The 17,134-nt window shown below is 43.5% G+C and overlaps 1 protein-coding gene across 6 annotated transcripts in view; it reads right to left on the reverse strand.

Moving 5' to 3' along the window:
- DUSP16 (dual specificity phosphatase 16) overlaps positions 1-17,134 on the reverse strand; it is a 94,252-nt gene that overhangs the window by 12,505 nt on the left and 64,613 nt on the right. For all 6 annotated transcript variants that reach the window (XM_053661642.1, XM_053661644.1, XM_037136584.2 and 3 more), the window contains one exon: positions 6,170-6,333. In XM_053661642.1, coding sequence (XP_053517617.1) covers positions 6,170-6,333 — 164 coding nt within the window. The remainder of the gene's footprint in view (positions 1-6,169; positions 6,334-17,134) is intronic.

A 17,134-nucleotide genomic window follows, 5' to 3' on the forward strand; every position in this document is an offset into this window, starting at 1 on the left:
AAATCAATGTATCCAGGTGGTACTTGAAAATTCTTTTTGTAATAAAATGGGACTTAATAAAACACAGTCAATTTTAAAAACAAGAAAGCAAACAAAAATTCTAAAATGTCACCGTATAAAATTTAAATATGATTTGGCTACTGAATTAAATACCATAAATAAGTACTCTCTCATCTGGATTTGTAATTACAATGTCTCTGGAAAAGTCAGTTAAAGGAGAAAATGACGTATATGTACCTGAAACATTTAAACTCAAAACAAAACATGTGCATTAATCTGCTAACTTCTGATGCTGGAGGGAACCTGGCTTTTGTTTTCACAGGTTTGCTGACTGGAGTTCATAGGCAAATCACAACCAAATGCATCTACCACTTACGTTTCCATTTCTTTATTGGTCAAGAACTTGTAAAATAATATCAGAACAGAATCTTTCTGGATCATAGCTGTCCCCTAAATATTTTACAGTTGCCTTCTTCCTACCTCGGTTAGACAGAAAAAAATGTAATGCAATGTGTCTTTCCTGAATCTTTTGACAACATTTCACTTAGGTCACAGAAAAACAACTCTCTTCCCTCATTCATATTTCACTGGTGTAGGTAATATTTTCATTAACGTACATGACCGTAAAAACAAGTACACTGGCCTACACAGGCTGAACACACACGACTCCCTCTGGCAGTGGTGGCGGGAGACGTGCCGCAGCCAGGAGCCCAGTGCAGCCAGGAGCCCAGTGAGCCCAGGAGCCCAGTGCAGCCAGGAGCCCAGTGCAGCCCAGGAGCCCAGTGTGCCCAGGAGCCCAGTGCAGCCCAGGAGCCCAGTGCAGCCAGGAGCCCAGTGCAGCCCAGGAGCCCAGTGCAGCCAGGAGCCCAGTGCAGCCCAGGAGCCCAGTGCAGCCAGGAGCCCAGTGCAGCCCAGGAGCCCAGTGCAGCCCAGGAGCCCAGTGCAGCCAGGAGCCCAGTGCAGCCCAGGAGCCCAGTGAGCCCAGGAGCCCAGTGCGCCCAGGAGCCCAGTGCGGCCAGGAGCCCAGTGCAGCCTGAGACGGGGGCTCGCCTGCCCAGGATGCGTCAGGGCAGAGGTGGCGAGCGGCTCTGAAGTCAGCCATGGCTCCTGCTGAAGTTTCACATAACTGTTCACTCATCTGATCATCCCCACGTGCACATAAGTGGCTGAGCGTGCATCTCCGTCGATGTTTCTGACCATGGAACTGCATCGGCACTACAATTATGAAGAATGGGTCTACCTATGTTTTGTTTTTATTCATAGATGGGTGTCAATGACTTCTTGCTAAATTATGAAGATATTCATGTTATTCATTCACTTGTTTCACTATATTGTGTAAAACGTACACAACTGAAAATTACCTAACCTCCCTCAGGTTTAGCCTCCTCACCTGTAACACAGGTGATATACAATGTTATGTGCCAGTTCTATTTCAATAAGAAAGCTTAGAAATCACATGGTATATGAATTATACTCAACACAGCTGTTATAATGTATATTTTTCACTAATTCCAACGGTCCCTTCTCCTGACTGGCCCTAAGCAGGGAAATGACACTGAACGTAGCAAAGCTGGACATAAAAAAGGCTTCATGTGGTAAAAAGGTACAAGAGATTATCCCCTAACTCTGTTAAAAAATGGACTCTGGTTTCAATATACAATTAAGAAAACTTTTAAAAATAATATTTGTGAATCAAAAATAAGTCTTAATTTTATTATGATGATTTTCATGCACTGTTTTCCCATTAAAAGTTTCTCCTAAACCATAAAATACACTTTCCCCTGTAGTTGAACTAATTTTTAAATATGGAGTCTATGACCTGTTGATATAGACTGTGGAGTAATACACAGAATACAGATTAATATACAGCCCTGATAAAACTGCAGTATTTGGTCAAGCCTCCCAAGTCCAGCTATGCTGGAAAGAGAGATCTTATAAAATTACCACAGGCACTGTAACTCTAGATAATGGAATTGTCATTTTTTTTAAGTCAATTCAATCAATAATTTTGCATTTGCCACTCCTTTTGCTTTCAAAAGTAACTCCTACTTCCTCCACCTGGCCTTCCACAACCAACCACACTCAATGTTATGCCCGTACCACTTACCCTACATTCTGGTACAATCCACCTTGTGACGCCAGTAATGAGTATCCCTAGAAACCAGGCACTGGGCTTGGTGCTTGGCATATGTCATTTCCTCTGAACCTCACATGGACACTGAGAGGCGGGCATCATTACAGTTTGCAGGTGAAGAAACCAAGATGTGGTAACTTGGCTAAAGTGATGTGGCTGGTAAGGTGGAGCCCTGGGATGCAACGCTGCCCACTGAGGCCCCTGGTCACTACGCCATGCTGCCTCAGTGTCAGGAGTTAGACCGCCAATCACCCCATCTGGTAAACTGCTGGTCAGTGGGCACGTCTGGTCTAATCAACCTGTACACGGTGTGGTGTTCTACACATAGTAGACACTGAATAAATGCTGTATTTTTACCAATAACTCTGAGGACCTTTGACTTCCTACGCCACACGGACACCCTGAAAGTAGCATATACTGTGTCTAGGCCGCTACCTAACTCTTACAAGAAAACGACAGAAAAAGAAGCAGTGGTCCCTGTGGCAGGCAGACCGGTCAGGCAGCACACAATGCCAATTCTACACGCTCAAGGACTGCGGGAGCTACGCGCAGCGTGCTGGCAGCACGCTGTTCACAAAGGGGACAGGGGTCTGCAGAACTCCCTTGGCAAGGAGGCTGCAGTGGCTCACCAGACTCAGTTCTGGCTCGGTCACCACTCGAAATGGGTAATTCCGTCACACACTTGAAACAAAAGTCCCCATTTGAAATGTTAAGTGAGAAGGGAGAAAACCGATGGAGAACTTTTGTCTTTGACATAGTAACTAGAGATCCTTGCTCAAACCCCACTCAGTTCAGATGTGAACTGGGCACCAGCAAACCACCTTCAGCGGAATAAGCTGCTCCTGTTCCACCTCGAGTACAGAGGCTAGAGGGTCAAAGAGCGGACTGAGAAACAAATGCACAGTTGTCAGAGAAACAGAAAACAAAAGTATTCTTTTTGCTATCAGTGACTTCTCACAGCCTTTTACACACCGCTATGACTCAGAAACAAAACTAAAAACTAATACACATGGAGAGTACTGCCCTGCACTGTCCAGGGTGACAGCCACAAGCCACACGTGGCTGCTGAGCACCTGAGATGTGGCTCATCCACACTGAGATGTGTAGTAACTATCAAATATACACCAGGTTTCAAAGACGTGGAACAAAAAATGTAAAATAATTCAATAATTCTTATGTTGATTACATGTTAAAATAGTATTATAAATATGTTGTGATGCATAAAATGTTATTAAAATTAATTTCATGTTTCCTTTTACTTAAACAAGCAAGCAAAATATAACCAAAGACACTGAAATAGAGAACAGGCTGACAGTGACCACAGGGGAGAGGGGAGGGAATTTCAGGGGAAAAGGGGAGAGATTTAGAGGAACAAGTATAAAGGACACATGGACAAAAACTAAGGGGGTGAAAATGGGAGGGAGGTGGGGAGCATTGGGGGGATGGGCTGGGATGGGAGTAAAAGACAGAAAACTGTACTTGAACAACAACTAAAACAAATTATTAAAAAAAGAAGGCTCCTGGAAAATCTGAAGTCATCCATGTGGCTTGCATTATATTTCTCTCGGACAGTGCTGGTATAAAGTATGATATGGAGCCCTAGCTGGTGTGGCTTGGTGGATTAAGCGTTAGCCTGCCAATTGAAGGGTGGTAGGTTCGATCCCCGAACAGGGCACATGCCTGGGCTGTGGGCCAGGTCCCTGGTTGGGACGCACAAGAGGCAACTGATCAATGTTTCTCTCCCTCTCTTTCTCCTTCTCCTCCCCTCTCTTGGAAAATAAATAAAATCTTAAAAGAAAAATGATATGGAAAAAGCAGGGAACGAAAATCTCAGTTGTGATTCAACAGACTGTTAAAATTTGTTAGTCCTTCACAAACAGCTTATTCTAGACAGCTCCTCTTTCCAGAAGACGGGTGCTTCTGGTCTCATATAAGCATAGGACTTAAAGCCAGAATAGCCTGGTTTTGAGTCTGATCTCTATCACCGACCAGTTTTGAAGCCAATGACTTCCTAGCCATAAAGTCTTGGGTAAGTGACTTAACTCAGGGCCAACCTATCTCCTAATGCTATTATGAGGGCTAAATGCACTGATATAAAGCCTAGCATTTTAAATGGCAAATATTATGATCCTCCCAAGGACATTTCTGTTAACATATTTTGGTGTCACTTTTTTTTTTAAGATTTTATTTAATTATTTATTTTTAGAGAGGCAGGGAAGGGAGGGAGAGAAACATCAATGTGTGGTCGCCTTTCAAATGCCCCCAACTGGGGACCTGGCCCGCAACCCAAGCATGTGGCCTGACTGGGAATCGAACTGGTAATGTCCTAGTTCACAGGCTGGCACTTGATGCACTAAGCCGCACTAAGCCACACCAACCAGGGCTATTTTTTTTTAAAGACTAACTCTTTGCCCAAGCTTTTTCACCCACAAACTTCCACAAACTCATACTCCCCCTACAACCTCTTCTTCCCAATGTATCTATGTATGTGCCCACTTTGGTAAATGGTCTCCCTCAACTCCAGGTTCAGGTTTAACCACTCTCACCTTGAGGGTACTCATAAGGTTGTTAACTGACACATTTGCAAAAGATATGCAGCAAAATCAATGTGCCATTTAATTTAATGTTAAAAGTAACCAAAATGAGCTGTAACAATATTTGTGAACTTGCATCCTAGCTGGCTGGTTAAGTTTTACTGGGGTAACTGTGCACAGGATCCCTAGCTAGGAATTTTAGCTTATTTTCTAATCTGAGGATTAAATAAAGTATCTCCAGCTTTGCCCGAGGGAGGCATGTGACTTTTAGAAATCAATTTTGCTTTCTGTGACATAGTGTGCTTATCTCTAAAAGAGAACTAATAATCATCACATGCTCAAAGGTGACCTCACCAGAAAGGCTCCGCTGTATAAGCTTAAGCTATCACATTTCAAGCAAGCAGCTCTCAAGGTAAGAGCTGATATATTAACAACAGCATCAAGGCAGGAATTTTGAGAACAAAAAAGAAAAAATAACCAAATGCCTCACTGCTTCTCAGTGATAGAGTATTCTTCACACACCCCCGACACCCCCCCAAAAGCCTGGCTTTCCCCTTGCGGGAACAAGCCAGTGGGGAAGCTTCTTTTACAGCCAGCGCAATTCTTTCAGTTCTTCAAGGAGAAAATGTTAAGGTGCTGCCTTCATCTAGGAAAGCAGCATCTGTAAATCACCAACAGCTGAATTAATATCTTTGATTGCTTTTTCAACTAAAGGTGATATAAATTAGAGGTTTTAAAGAAAAACCACCTTTCTGGGCACTGAGAGCATTGTTTTCTAGCAGACTGGGTAAGAGGATGTGAGCTGTGGGAGGAGGCAGATTCCAGTTCTACTACTGTTGTCCTGCCGGTACCACTGCACACAACAGCAGCCTCGACAACCAGGGCTCCTCTGCTGTGCACACCTTGTTCAGCACAGCCCACGTCCCTTCCAGCCGGGATCCATGCTGTTCACTCTTCTTTCTCAACCAGACCGCTCCAGTGAGCCTCCGACACTGGGGCCTGCAGTGCACACTCATCCCTGTCCTCACCGTCTTTTTACCGCCGCCCCTCCCCTCCAGCCAGCAATCAGCACGAAGTCCGTCCTCAATCCAGGCCCAGCCCGAGTCCCTTTCTAGTGTGCTGCTGTAAACAAATGCATTTATTAATGTGAGGCTGGGAAGTATGAGCCTCCCTGAGTGTGCCCAATTATTAAAACAGAGCAATGAATACACTATGAAAGTAAGGCCAAACTTCTGAAAAATCCTATCCTATGCCAGGTCTCTTGGACCTATGAGGAGGAAGCAACTATGACGACAGTTTAGGTTTCCTGTAGCCATCAGGAGGACCAAACAAAACAGCGGTCCCCAAGACAGTGCGAGTGCTCACTGGGGAGTCACCCTGAGGATGGCGCACATCCTTCCTGGGAGCCAGGTGTGTTTGAGATGACAGCGGATGGGCGACTGCTATTTCTCCAGCTGCTAACAATAAGCCCTGCAATGAAAGACATTTTCAAAGTACCCACCTTGTTGAGGACATCTCGCTGGCAGCCAAGATAAAGATTGGGAAGAATTCGAGTTGGCCCAACGTTGGCAACAGGTAAGCAAGGCTGAGAAATGCACGTCGGAACGAGGGTGGACTTTCCTTCACAGAGGCCAGGGAAACAACGGGAGAACTCGGCGAACCCACCTGCGGACGGACAGGGCAAAGTGAGGCCAGGCACAGAGGCACACATCAGCCTCTGTGAACTACTCCAATAACACTGTTTAAAAAGAAAAGTCACCGTGGGGATGCGAAGTACAGCATAGGGAATATAGTCAGTAACATTCTAGTGACTATGTATAGTGTCGGATGGGTGCGAGGTTTAAGGGGGTGGCCACTTAATGTCTACTCACTGGGGTGTACACCTGAAACTGATATACTGCTGTACATCGGCTTTAATAAAATAAAATAAACCATGTTTATTGATAAACCATAAATGAAAATAAACCATACTTATTTTTATACTACCCTTTCCCATTTCAAATCTTACATTTTATCATTTTCATAATTTGTAACTACAGCAGTACATGAATGCAATTCATAAGCAAGTACATTTTAAAAGAAAAAAGAAAAATGAAATCCCATCAACGCTGCCATATCTGACACCCGACCCAGCGCCGAGTCTTGGCTTGGGGGGCCACAGCAGGGACTCTCAGGCCTGGAGGGCGCCGATCCAAGATGACTCTTCTCCTCCTCACTCCTGCACATGTCCTGCAACGTCTGCTCCGCACGCCCCCACCCGTGAGTACTTGTTGTGGAATGTAAAGAGGATTTAAGGTAAGGAGGAAGTAACCAAGCAAGACAATTATTTGCAGAAGCAAATGTGGATATAAAAAATGTGAACTAGGGTCAGACAACATTTCTTCAAAATAGAATGTTAAGTTAAAAATCATGCCCAGAATTAAGTTTAAATCTTCCTACTGTAGAGGTTTTTCATGGCAAAGGTATCAGAAACATACTCAGCTCTACTTACAAATCTTGTCTATGTCAAATCCTGGATACCCAGGCAGGCAGTTAGTCATGGTCCCCCTAGTCACTACGGACTCCTGGGTCTCCTGTTCACTTTGCAGAACACTGTACGACAGACCCTAACTGGTCAGGGGACACGAAGCTTTGTTGCAAGATTCCTGGGCTCGGATGACTTCCTTTTTTCTAGTCCTGTTCTTACAATGACTTGCTCAATGACCTTAATTAAGTCACAGCCTTGCCCTTTCTTAACAAGGAGAACTCTATCCAGCATAGAGGCACTCTCAGTTCCTCTGAGGTGGAAAAAAAGGAGAACGTATAAGGTCTTCACTGGGTTTCCAATCTAAATATTCCTTGCTATCTAAATCCAAACCCAGCAACCAAATAGATTCTGATAAATTGTCAGATAAATGTCTTACTATCCAAACCCTCACTACTTGCGAAGTTCAAACTCAGGAACCAAAGATATTTGGATCATAGAAAATACTTATATATTTTAATACTATTTAATCAAAAAGCAACTAACAGGTTAAGTCTTATTAGAAGGCAGGGAGGGCAGCCCCACTTTTACCTCTTTAATCAAGCCTTAAAGACCTTAAAACCTCATTAAGTATTTATGAATCCATAAAGCCATCTCCTTGACTTACATTCTATTAGCGTTCAGTCCCCTTCCAGAAGGCACACAAAATATGCCCTCAAAAACTGCAGAAGTGTGGGGAGAGGGAGAGAGTGCCACACTGTCCCCTGGATTATGTTCGACTCAAGCGTAAGCTGCTAGACTCCTGTGTCTACTGCCCCGTGGCACCCTGTGTAGGTGCCACAACGCAGCCAGCTAGGATGGCAGAAAGTCAGTGATAGCAAGGCCCCTACAAGATGTAGAAGTGTGTGCATCCTCGCCTTCCCTCAGTGTCTGCACTGCTTACACAGAGGCAGTCTGCTCACTAAAGTTGCTGAGGTGACCTGACGGGAGGAGTGGGTGGTGGTGCCATTACAGAAATCCCAAAGTCCTTCGTGTGACAGGTAAGCCTCAGGATCTGTACCTGCGCACTTTCATGAAACCCTTTCCAACCAAGATATTCAGCTACACAAAACTATGACTTCACACTGTCATGCTCTCCACTCATCCAGGAACACCCCGCCCACCCCACCACCCCGCCCCCCCACACACACCACAGCATACAAGCCACACTCGAGCCCCAAGGCTGAGCAGCAGAGAGAGGAAGAACAGTAGGCTCCTAAACCCAAGTTCATGTTCTGGTTGACTGAGTTGGGCAAGTTATTTAAGCCCTCTGGTTATTAGTCTCCTCATCTACAAATAGGGACAATGGTCATGGCTACCTCACTGACTGGCCAAAAGCATGAAATTAGTGAATACATCTGAGTGCTCTGTGCTTGGCACACAGTAAGCACTCTAACAGGCATCAGTAACGGTTACTTCAATGCAGTGATCATACATTCAGGACGCAGCCTCACCTGTGAGGCCTTCCTCCAACCTTTATCTACACCCAGTTGTTTTAACTTCACTGTGTTAAGATTCACCAGAGACACAAAGTGGCGGGCGACGGGGAAGCAATCCTGCTAAGGTTACATTTCCCCAATGTGCTCCAGAGCACTGGGGCCCTGCAGGAAGTTGACTGACGAGATATTGGTCCAAGAAGTAAGAGAAATACGGCATATCACATGTTTCTGGGAGTGTCACAGCACGCATTAGCATAATAAAGGCTCCAAAAAGTATCTCCAAAGAAACTTGTTTAATTTCATTGAACTCATATAGTTTCCCAAACTTCTTTGATTATGGAATCCCCCTAACTCATCCCTCCTAAATGTACAAAAAGTTAATGGAACTCACACATAGGAAATGCTATTATAGGGCCACTGCACCGACTGAAAAAAGTCAATCAGAATTACTATACCTGCAAGTACAACCTGCAGACACTCTCAAAAAGGGGTCAGCCAACACTGGCATAATGTACGTGAGTATCACTGTTCAGGATTCATAATTTTGTTTTTATTGTTGTTCTATTCTCTTTCAGCCTCTCTAATTGCATAGTACAGTTATCCTACCAAAGTAGTTCTTGCAACAAATGTTAAAGCATCTCATCATTCTTTGCCTACCTTGCACCTACCCAACAACATAACTGTCAGGCACTATTTTGATTATAATTTTACTGTATGAGTTTAAATTTTAACTTCTATTAACTTCTGTGTTCTGATGTTTCTCTGAAAAACTGTTCCATACTTTTTTTTTTCCTATTCTGGCTCTACAACAGTTCATGGTATGGTTTCTCACTTACATTCAACAAAACAAATATTCCAATAAATGTTCTCAGAGAAAAGAGAAATAAGACCATCCAAGGAAAGTGCTTAAATTCCATTTTAAATGTGTAAGTAATCATACTTACAAATAATGTAAGCAATCAGAATTATTGGACATTTACTGCGTGACAAGCATTGCTCTTAGCACTTTACAAGTATTTATTCATCTTTACAACTACCCTATGAGGTAGGTGCTATTATCCCCAGAGTACAGATTTAAAAAGTAGAGGTTCAGAAAGACAGGGGGCACTAACTGGCAGGGCTGGGATATGAGCCTCTGAAGCCTGGCTCGAGACTGTCCCCTCAACTGTGGAGCTACACCCCTTCTCCAGATACTATGGGCTCAACTCTCTCTAGGACACAGGTGGTAAACACAAGGCCCTTGGGCTGAATCTGGCCCAGCACCTTGTTTCTACCCACAGCAGCGCCGAGCTCTCACTTAACTGTTAAAGAGTAGTTTCATTTACACAGTCCTAAAATTACATTCGGCCCCTTGAAGGCAACCTCGAGGCTGATGTGGCCCCCAGTGAGAATGAGTCTGACACCCCTGCTCTAGGATGTGGGACTGCCCTGCTGATTCCCACAGAGTCCTCCCCTCACCAGTGGTGGTGACCTGTCAGGTCTCAGTACCAGTCTAAAAACGGCCATGGGCCTCCCCCAAACCTATGGAAGAGACTTGCTTCCCCAAAGCCATATGGTTCAAAAGCTTCAATGACAGAGGAAAAAAGGGGAAGGTGGTCTGACAGGACCCCAGACACAAGAGCCTCTTTAAATGCCCTTCACATGGATTACGTGAAACACAGTCACCAGTTTGTTCAAATCAGTTTGCATGTTGGCAGTGAGGCTGAAGCTATGTCTTGATGGCTCTCAGGCCACCCTCAGAACCACTTTCAGAGGGGATATGATTCTGCAACCACCATAAACTGTGAGTCAGCCTGCCTAGGCTGTTCCAGGTCCAGCTCCATCATTAATTAGTACAGTGATTCTAAGGCACTTTAACTTCAGTGGACCTCAAAAGTGAGTGTGGCTTCTAGAAAATTCTAAGGCAGAGAACAGAAATAAACGAAAGAAGAAACACATATTCAACCCCCAAACAAAACCCAAAAGGCAAACAAAACAGCAATAACATTGTAAAACACATTATAAAACAGAAAGAAACCTCTTTTTCACAATTTTTTTCAATGAACCTCCAGCACAAACTGGAACAGCCTTAAATATTTAGCAGATTTCATTGAACTCAGAGCATTTACTTGGTGTTCAGTCTGGCTTAAAATGTCTTAAACCATACCTCCTTGTCGCCCACAGAAAACGCTACATCAGGGCCCCAGGCATATGTACGTGAGTATCGTAAGGTTAGCCCAGTTGGTTAAAGTGTGTGGGATATACCAAAGCTGCAGGTAAATACGGGAAGCAACCAGTGAATGCCTAAATAAGCAGAGCAACACAATCAACCTCTACTCCCCCACCCCTCAAAACAATTCAAAAAATTTTTAAGCCACTACCTCAGCTGAAGGGCACATTTTCCCTGATCTTTATCTATGACAATGTTCCACTCTGCTGACATCCTCTTTCACTGACAGTTTTTTCCATTCACTGACCTTTCATTCATTGTTGTACTCTAGTGACCCCAGTTTCATTTCATTAATTAACAACAGATGAGACACTGCCTGATTTCCCCAAACCCTTGAAAAACTATCTGTGGTCTCATCAGCAACTCAGCTTTGAAATATGTCTAAAATGTCCCTCTCCTCTTACAAATTAAATCTAAAGAGAAGAAAAGCACAATTCATTTAAGTAAACTTTTCCTTACAAATGGCTGACCCAAAATAAAGAGGCATCTTACCCTCCCCACCGTCACAGCTCCAGGCCACCCCACACGCCCCCACATTAGACTGTGCCACAGAAGACACAACATCAGTTCATCACCTGCCTTTGCTGAGCGTGAAAAGAGGCACTGAGAAACCGATAAGCTTCTTGAGAAAGTTTTAAAATATTTTTTAAAAAGTTGTTCAAGGACTTTATTCACCATCCAATCTTGCCAAGTCCCTTCTATCCCTCGATTTGACGCTGTTCACCCTCTGGGAATGTAGAAAACAAAAAGACATACAGCCCGCATGTGCTACCCTGTACAAAATAGACCTGAATCTAGGAATGGCTGTGGCCACCACTGCCCATTATGCCAGAAGGATCTGTTCTTAAGAGGAAGGCAGACCCTCGTGCAGACACCCCGGCCTGTAGAGGAATGGGGGTGGGGCCCTGGAAGACAAGGGAGATGTGCACGTGCATTCGGCTTCCACAGATTTGGGTGGACAGGCGGACAAACTGCAGCGTTAAAGTTCATATTCCTATGTGTTAGTCTTCCACAAATCCAACTATTAGCATGTGTGTTTGCAAACAAAAACGTATGTATTACTTTGGATAGAGAAAACATTTCATACAGCTTAAAAGCAGTCATCATTTGCATATCACTTTATTCTAACTCAGCCAAAGAAAGTCCTTCCCTTCAGTGCACCTCCTTCCCAACCCCAAACACAGGCACCGTTTTCTGTAAAAGCCAATGTGAGCAGCATTCAGTTTTTAGAGGGAAAAAAACCTGCCACGTAAAATAAAATACATATCACAATTGTATTAAACAATTCCAATCAGTCACTTTCCCTCTGACCCTTGCAATTAGTTATAAATCACAGTGTTTCTTAAAATGAAAATTTACATAACAAACAAAAGTAGCCCTTTACTATAGCTTACTGATGTTAAACATTTAAGTCTCAAATTCTACAAATGGACCTCTATTCTTTTTATGAAACTAGAGACAAATGTTGACTCCATTACTCTAGATGGTTCCCTGCAAGGAGAAACACAACTCCTCCACTTAAGCTTCCTTCCGTTCAAACGGGTCTGCAGAGCTGCCCAAAGTGGGAAGAACGACAGCCGGCTCCCTACCCCTCTGTGGATGGCTCCACGGCTCTACACAGAAAGGGCAGTATATGTCACGTAAAAGCTTAATTTCTGTATATTAATTTACACATAATTTATGGTTTCATAATTTTTAAATATAGCTCTGCCATTTAATCCTTTTATAAGACAAAGACTCCCTTTTTGTGACATAAATATAACCCATTCATGTATTTATTCTAAAATGTATGTGGAGGATTTAAGTGCATGTAAACCTGCACCTGCAGAGAGAAGTGTAGTTCTTGCCTTCCTGAAGATAAAAATCTGCTGCTTTACTGCTGAGACACAAAAGAAACCACCCAAATGTTAAAAAATAAAATGCTGAAATGTGTATCTCACAATAGTGTTTTAATTGTCATTAAAAGCCACTGTTTTCTGCTTTAGTCTGAAGTGACTGATTCAGGCAACTTTGTTCTCTCCCTACTTAAAAACAGACAAAAATATGGTTACAATTCTTCTAGGGTCAACAGACTGTACACATAGAGAGTTAAAACTGGTTAAATAAGATGAAAATGAAAATAAAGGAAACGTAATTTTGTATCCCCCCCCAAAGAAAGCAAACAAAAACATGTAACTGTACTATCTTAATGCATACGGGTTGGTCTGGGTAAGCCACGCCACACAGGTTTGACAGATCAGGTCTAGAAGGGTAGAGAGCATGGCGTGTTTTTCTCAATGACACTACATCACTCCATCCATGTTCTATCTACTCAATTCTCTGCTGAGCAGCACTGAATCAGAGAAAAGTCCCAAATGATACAGAGCATTACTTTAACCTCTTATTCCACCCACTCCATCCACTCGAGAGGAAAGTGAACAGACAAGCATTTCTGTGAAGACCCTCCAGGAAGTCTAGTAAGTAGCTCTGTCTCCTAAATCATGTCCCATTAAATAACACCCCCCAAAAGTTCACTCTACACAACTCTATCACCTGGCACAGATGGGGAACTGGAAATTCTATTTAATCTAATTTTTTAATCAACAGTTTCACATACAGCATAAATGAATTAAACTGTTCAAAGTACTATCATAAAACAATCACTAAATACTAAAATAATGCCACTTACAATTTCTTGTGATTTGCAATGTCTAGATGTTATTACTCAAGATAAGATTATTTAGAACAATTGGCAAAATCTAGAAGTGTCATTTAGTAAAGAGTGCTCAGGAAAATGGAGTGATATTTTTACTATTCTACTGATATTGCAAATTGGCAATACTATGCCCAGAAAATTCCTCCTCTTTAAACAGACACAAACCAGCCAGGCAGGACTCTTAACAAATTCCCTCAAAGACTGGTCTGAAAAATACAACCAAAATAACCAATCAAAGAGACAGAAATACAGCCAGAATCTACCACTTGGCAGAATAAAATCATCAAGTACGACAGCCAAGTTCACTGACTGTTCCTGTGGCGTCTTTAAAGACCTGAAGGCAACAGCCCCGTGAAGAGTGCGGTGGGACTTCCTGAGGAGGAATCAGAAGGCCTCACCCTGGAAGGGGGCGGTTATTAAGATCACATTTGCTCATTTTCACCTGAAAACTAAATTTTCCCAAGTCTGTATTTTTGAGCTTCATGTCCCAAATTCCAATCTAACATTTTCAATCTCCTTTGGTCAATTTCATACCAAAAACTTAATTGACACTTTAAAATGAACCCAAAGCCCTGTCTCCCTCTCTCTCACTCCACATCCCGCGCAGGTCCACCCCCCTCTCCCGGTCTCTTCTGCCCGTCCCTGCCTGTCCAGTTTCCTGCCACCACCCTAGTCCTCGATCTCTGCACCTCATTCACAGACAAGTTCAGTAACAGCTCTCTCTGAGCCACTTGTCCTTATCCAACTTGTTTCCACTCTGTGGCCCGATTAAGAATCCAAAAATAAAGTTTTGGTGTATTTTCTGCTCCCAAATAGAATGAAAACCAAATTCTTAGGCATTCAAGACCCTTCAAAATCTATTCCCAATCTATGACCCAACTTAATTTTCCCTTGCCTCTGGCAATTCAGTCCTTCTAATTCATTTTATATTTCTTTCCAAACCATAGGCAAGTATAAGGCACATCCCTTCTACAGAACTATGTTCCATTTTTTTTACTATGATCAATAAATTTTTTTTTGTTAAAGCATTCTGAACACCTATATACAATAACCACTGAAACAAGTTTCATGATACATCTTCCCTTACTATGTGAGATGCTCTCTGGTAGTTTCAATTCTATTCTGTTGCATTTTAAAAAAAGAAAAGAAAATCATACCTGACCAGTGTATCTAGATATGGCCTTGCCAACTCAGAACTTCTATAAAATTTATAGCAATCATCTGGCAGTAGGTGTTTACCACTGACCTGGGATCATGAATTATCCTTGTGTGTTTTGTGACCTCTTATTTCTGCAGCTATAATATATTGTCAATTCCTCGTGGATAAGAATTATGCCTCACACTCCCTTATTTGTAATCGCGTCAGCATTGAGCACAGTGCTCAGCACATAATTAACATTTAATATGTGTTTATTGAATCTTTCCTTGTTATAATGAAGAGCTGTTGATGGGCATAAGTCTTGTACATTTTTGGTGTTCAAAGGGATTTCCCGATTCCACTCACAGCCGAAAGCTAAGCTGGCACAGGTCGGGGCCCAGACCATGCTTCCTATTCCTAGAAAACAACGGCCTAGAAGACTCTCTGGGTGAGAGGCAGCACAGGGCAAGAAAAACATTCTTCTACCTCCATTCTCAGTGTGCTTCTGCCTTATCCCAGGACCATTACGTGAGCAGTGGAGGAGAGGAATTTCCTCTGATGCCCCCAAGTCTAGAGTCCAGTAATACCCCCATGGCTCAGGGAATCAGGAGCACATCCCTGAACAAACTGGGGAGACCAATTACGATCAACCCAGATGAGGAGGGAGTGGTTGCTGGATGTGTCGACAGTGAGCATCAAAGGGCACAAAGGAATGAGATTATCAATCAGGAGAGAATGCTATGAGTCAAGAGGAAAAAGGAGTAAGAGTCTGGTCTCTAGAGAATGACTCTTAAGAATCAAATTTGACTAACTTGTGAATTGTCCCTGAATCACTATAGAACTCATCTCTCAGGCCTTTCTATGTGAAGCTCAAAGCTTTCTAACCTACCCTGCAGCAGGCCCTCCCAGAGGACCTCTCTGGTGTATTCCACTCCATCAACAGTCCTCCTCTTTGGCCCAACTGCATACTTCCCCGATGACCTCCTAGATCAGTGAGGAAGCTGACTGATACCTGTTCATAGGGATTCACATGTAAGTTCAAAGAGACTTTAATGAGCACCTACAGTGATCTGGACTCAGTGCTAGGTGATGGGGACCAAGGTGACCAAGCAAGACAGAAGTCCTCTCTGGAATTGACAGTTTAGTGGCATACACGTTAACCAAATAATTAGATGAGTAATTAATTAATTATGATAGGGAGCCAAAGGAGTGTGTACATTAGTGGAAACCAACTTTGCCTGGGAACTAGGGAAGGCTTGACATCCTCAATGAATCCAGCAGGTGACACCTAGGCAAGTGGGGCAGAGGCCCAGACAGATTGACACCGCTAGCTTGGAGCCCGAGAGAAGGCGGAAGGAGCTGGAATAACAAACAAAAAACTGAGAGCTTAAAGTAGTATTAGATGGACTTTAGTGGGAGCCAGCCACTACAGGGCCTTGTGAGTCAGTTAAGAATTTTTGAATTTATCCTAAGCGCACTGATGTATATTAAACTGGAGAGTGACATAATCAGCATTACATTAAAAATAAAAAATAAGCCCTGGCTAGTGTGGCTCAGTGGTTGAGTGCTGGCCCATGAACCGAAGGGTCACCAGTTCGATTCCCAGTCTAGGGCACATGCCTGGGTTGTGGGCCAGGTCCCCAGTTAGGGGCACAAGAGAGGTAACCACACATTGCTGTGCCTCTCCCTCTCTCTCTAGAAATAAATAAAATCTAAAATATATGTATATAAGTTTGGCTACAGTGTGAGTAACGGATTGAAAGGTGGCAAGACAGAGACGTGAGAAGGCTCCTGGAGCAATCCGAGGGAGGGACGATGTTGGCTGGACTCAGCTGGTAGCAGGAGAAGAGCAGAGGTCGGAAGAAAGAAACAGTGGTTGACAGGGGAGAGGCGCTGCAGTCAAAACCCCAATGACCCACAATGCCCACCACAACGAAGCGCAAATCTGTTCTTCTGGTTTAAAGAGCTTGCATCACTTTATTTCATTTCCTCTCAATTCCCATCTCCGCCCATCACAAAAAAATCCACTCTAGTCTCTTGCTGCCCCCTAAAATCTATGTCCATTCCTGACATTTTTAATCATACTTCTCCTCTCGGACTGCCCCACCCAAATCTCACTCTTCTTTCAAGGTTCAATTAAAATTTCACTGCTGCAATCAAACGTTCCCCAACTTCTGCAGACTACACTGAGGTGTCCCTTATCGCTACAGCACGCAGTTTAGCATGGAATCACATGCTTCCAGGTTGCATCTGCAAGCCTTTTGCTTTTCTAGTATCCCACCCCCAGAGCCCAGCCCCGAGCCCAACCGTGAGAGTGCCCATCAAACCCTGAGAGGCTAACTGAAAGAAAAAGTCTAGACTTGGCATTTCTCCAGAGCACACACATGACACGACAGGGGCAAGGGAAGACTGATGTCACCACTGTCATCCAGGGTGTTTTTGTTTGCCTTGTGCAAAATATCAGGATGAGGAACTGAGGAAC

The sequence above is a fragment of the Artibeus jamaicensis genome, unplaced genomic scaffold (assembly GCF_021234435.1).
Source record: "Artibeus jamaicensis isolate MK-2021 breed Jamaican fruit bat unplaced genomic scaffold, CSHL_Jam_final contig_233, whole genome shotgun sequence".
Lineage (NCBI taxonomy): Eukaryota > Metazoa > Chordata > Mammalia > Chiroptera > Phyllostomidae > Artibeus > Artibeus jamaicensis.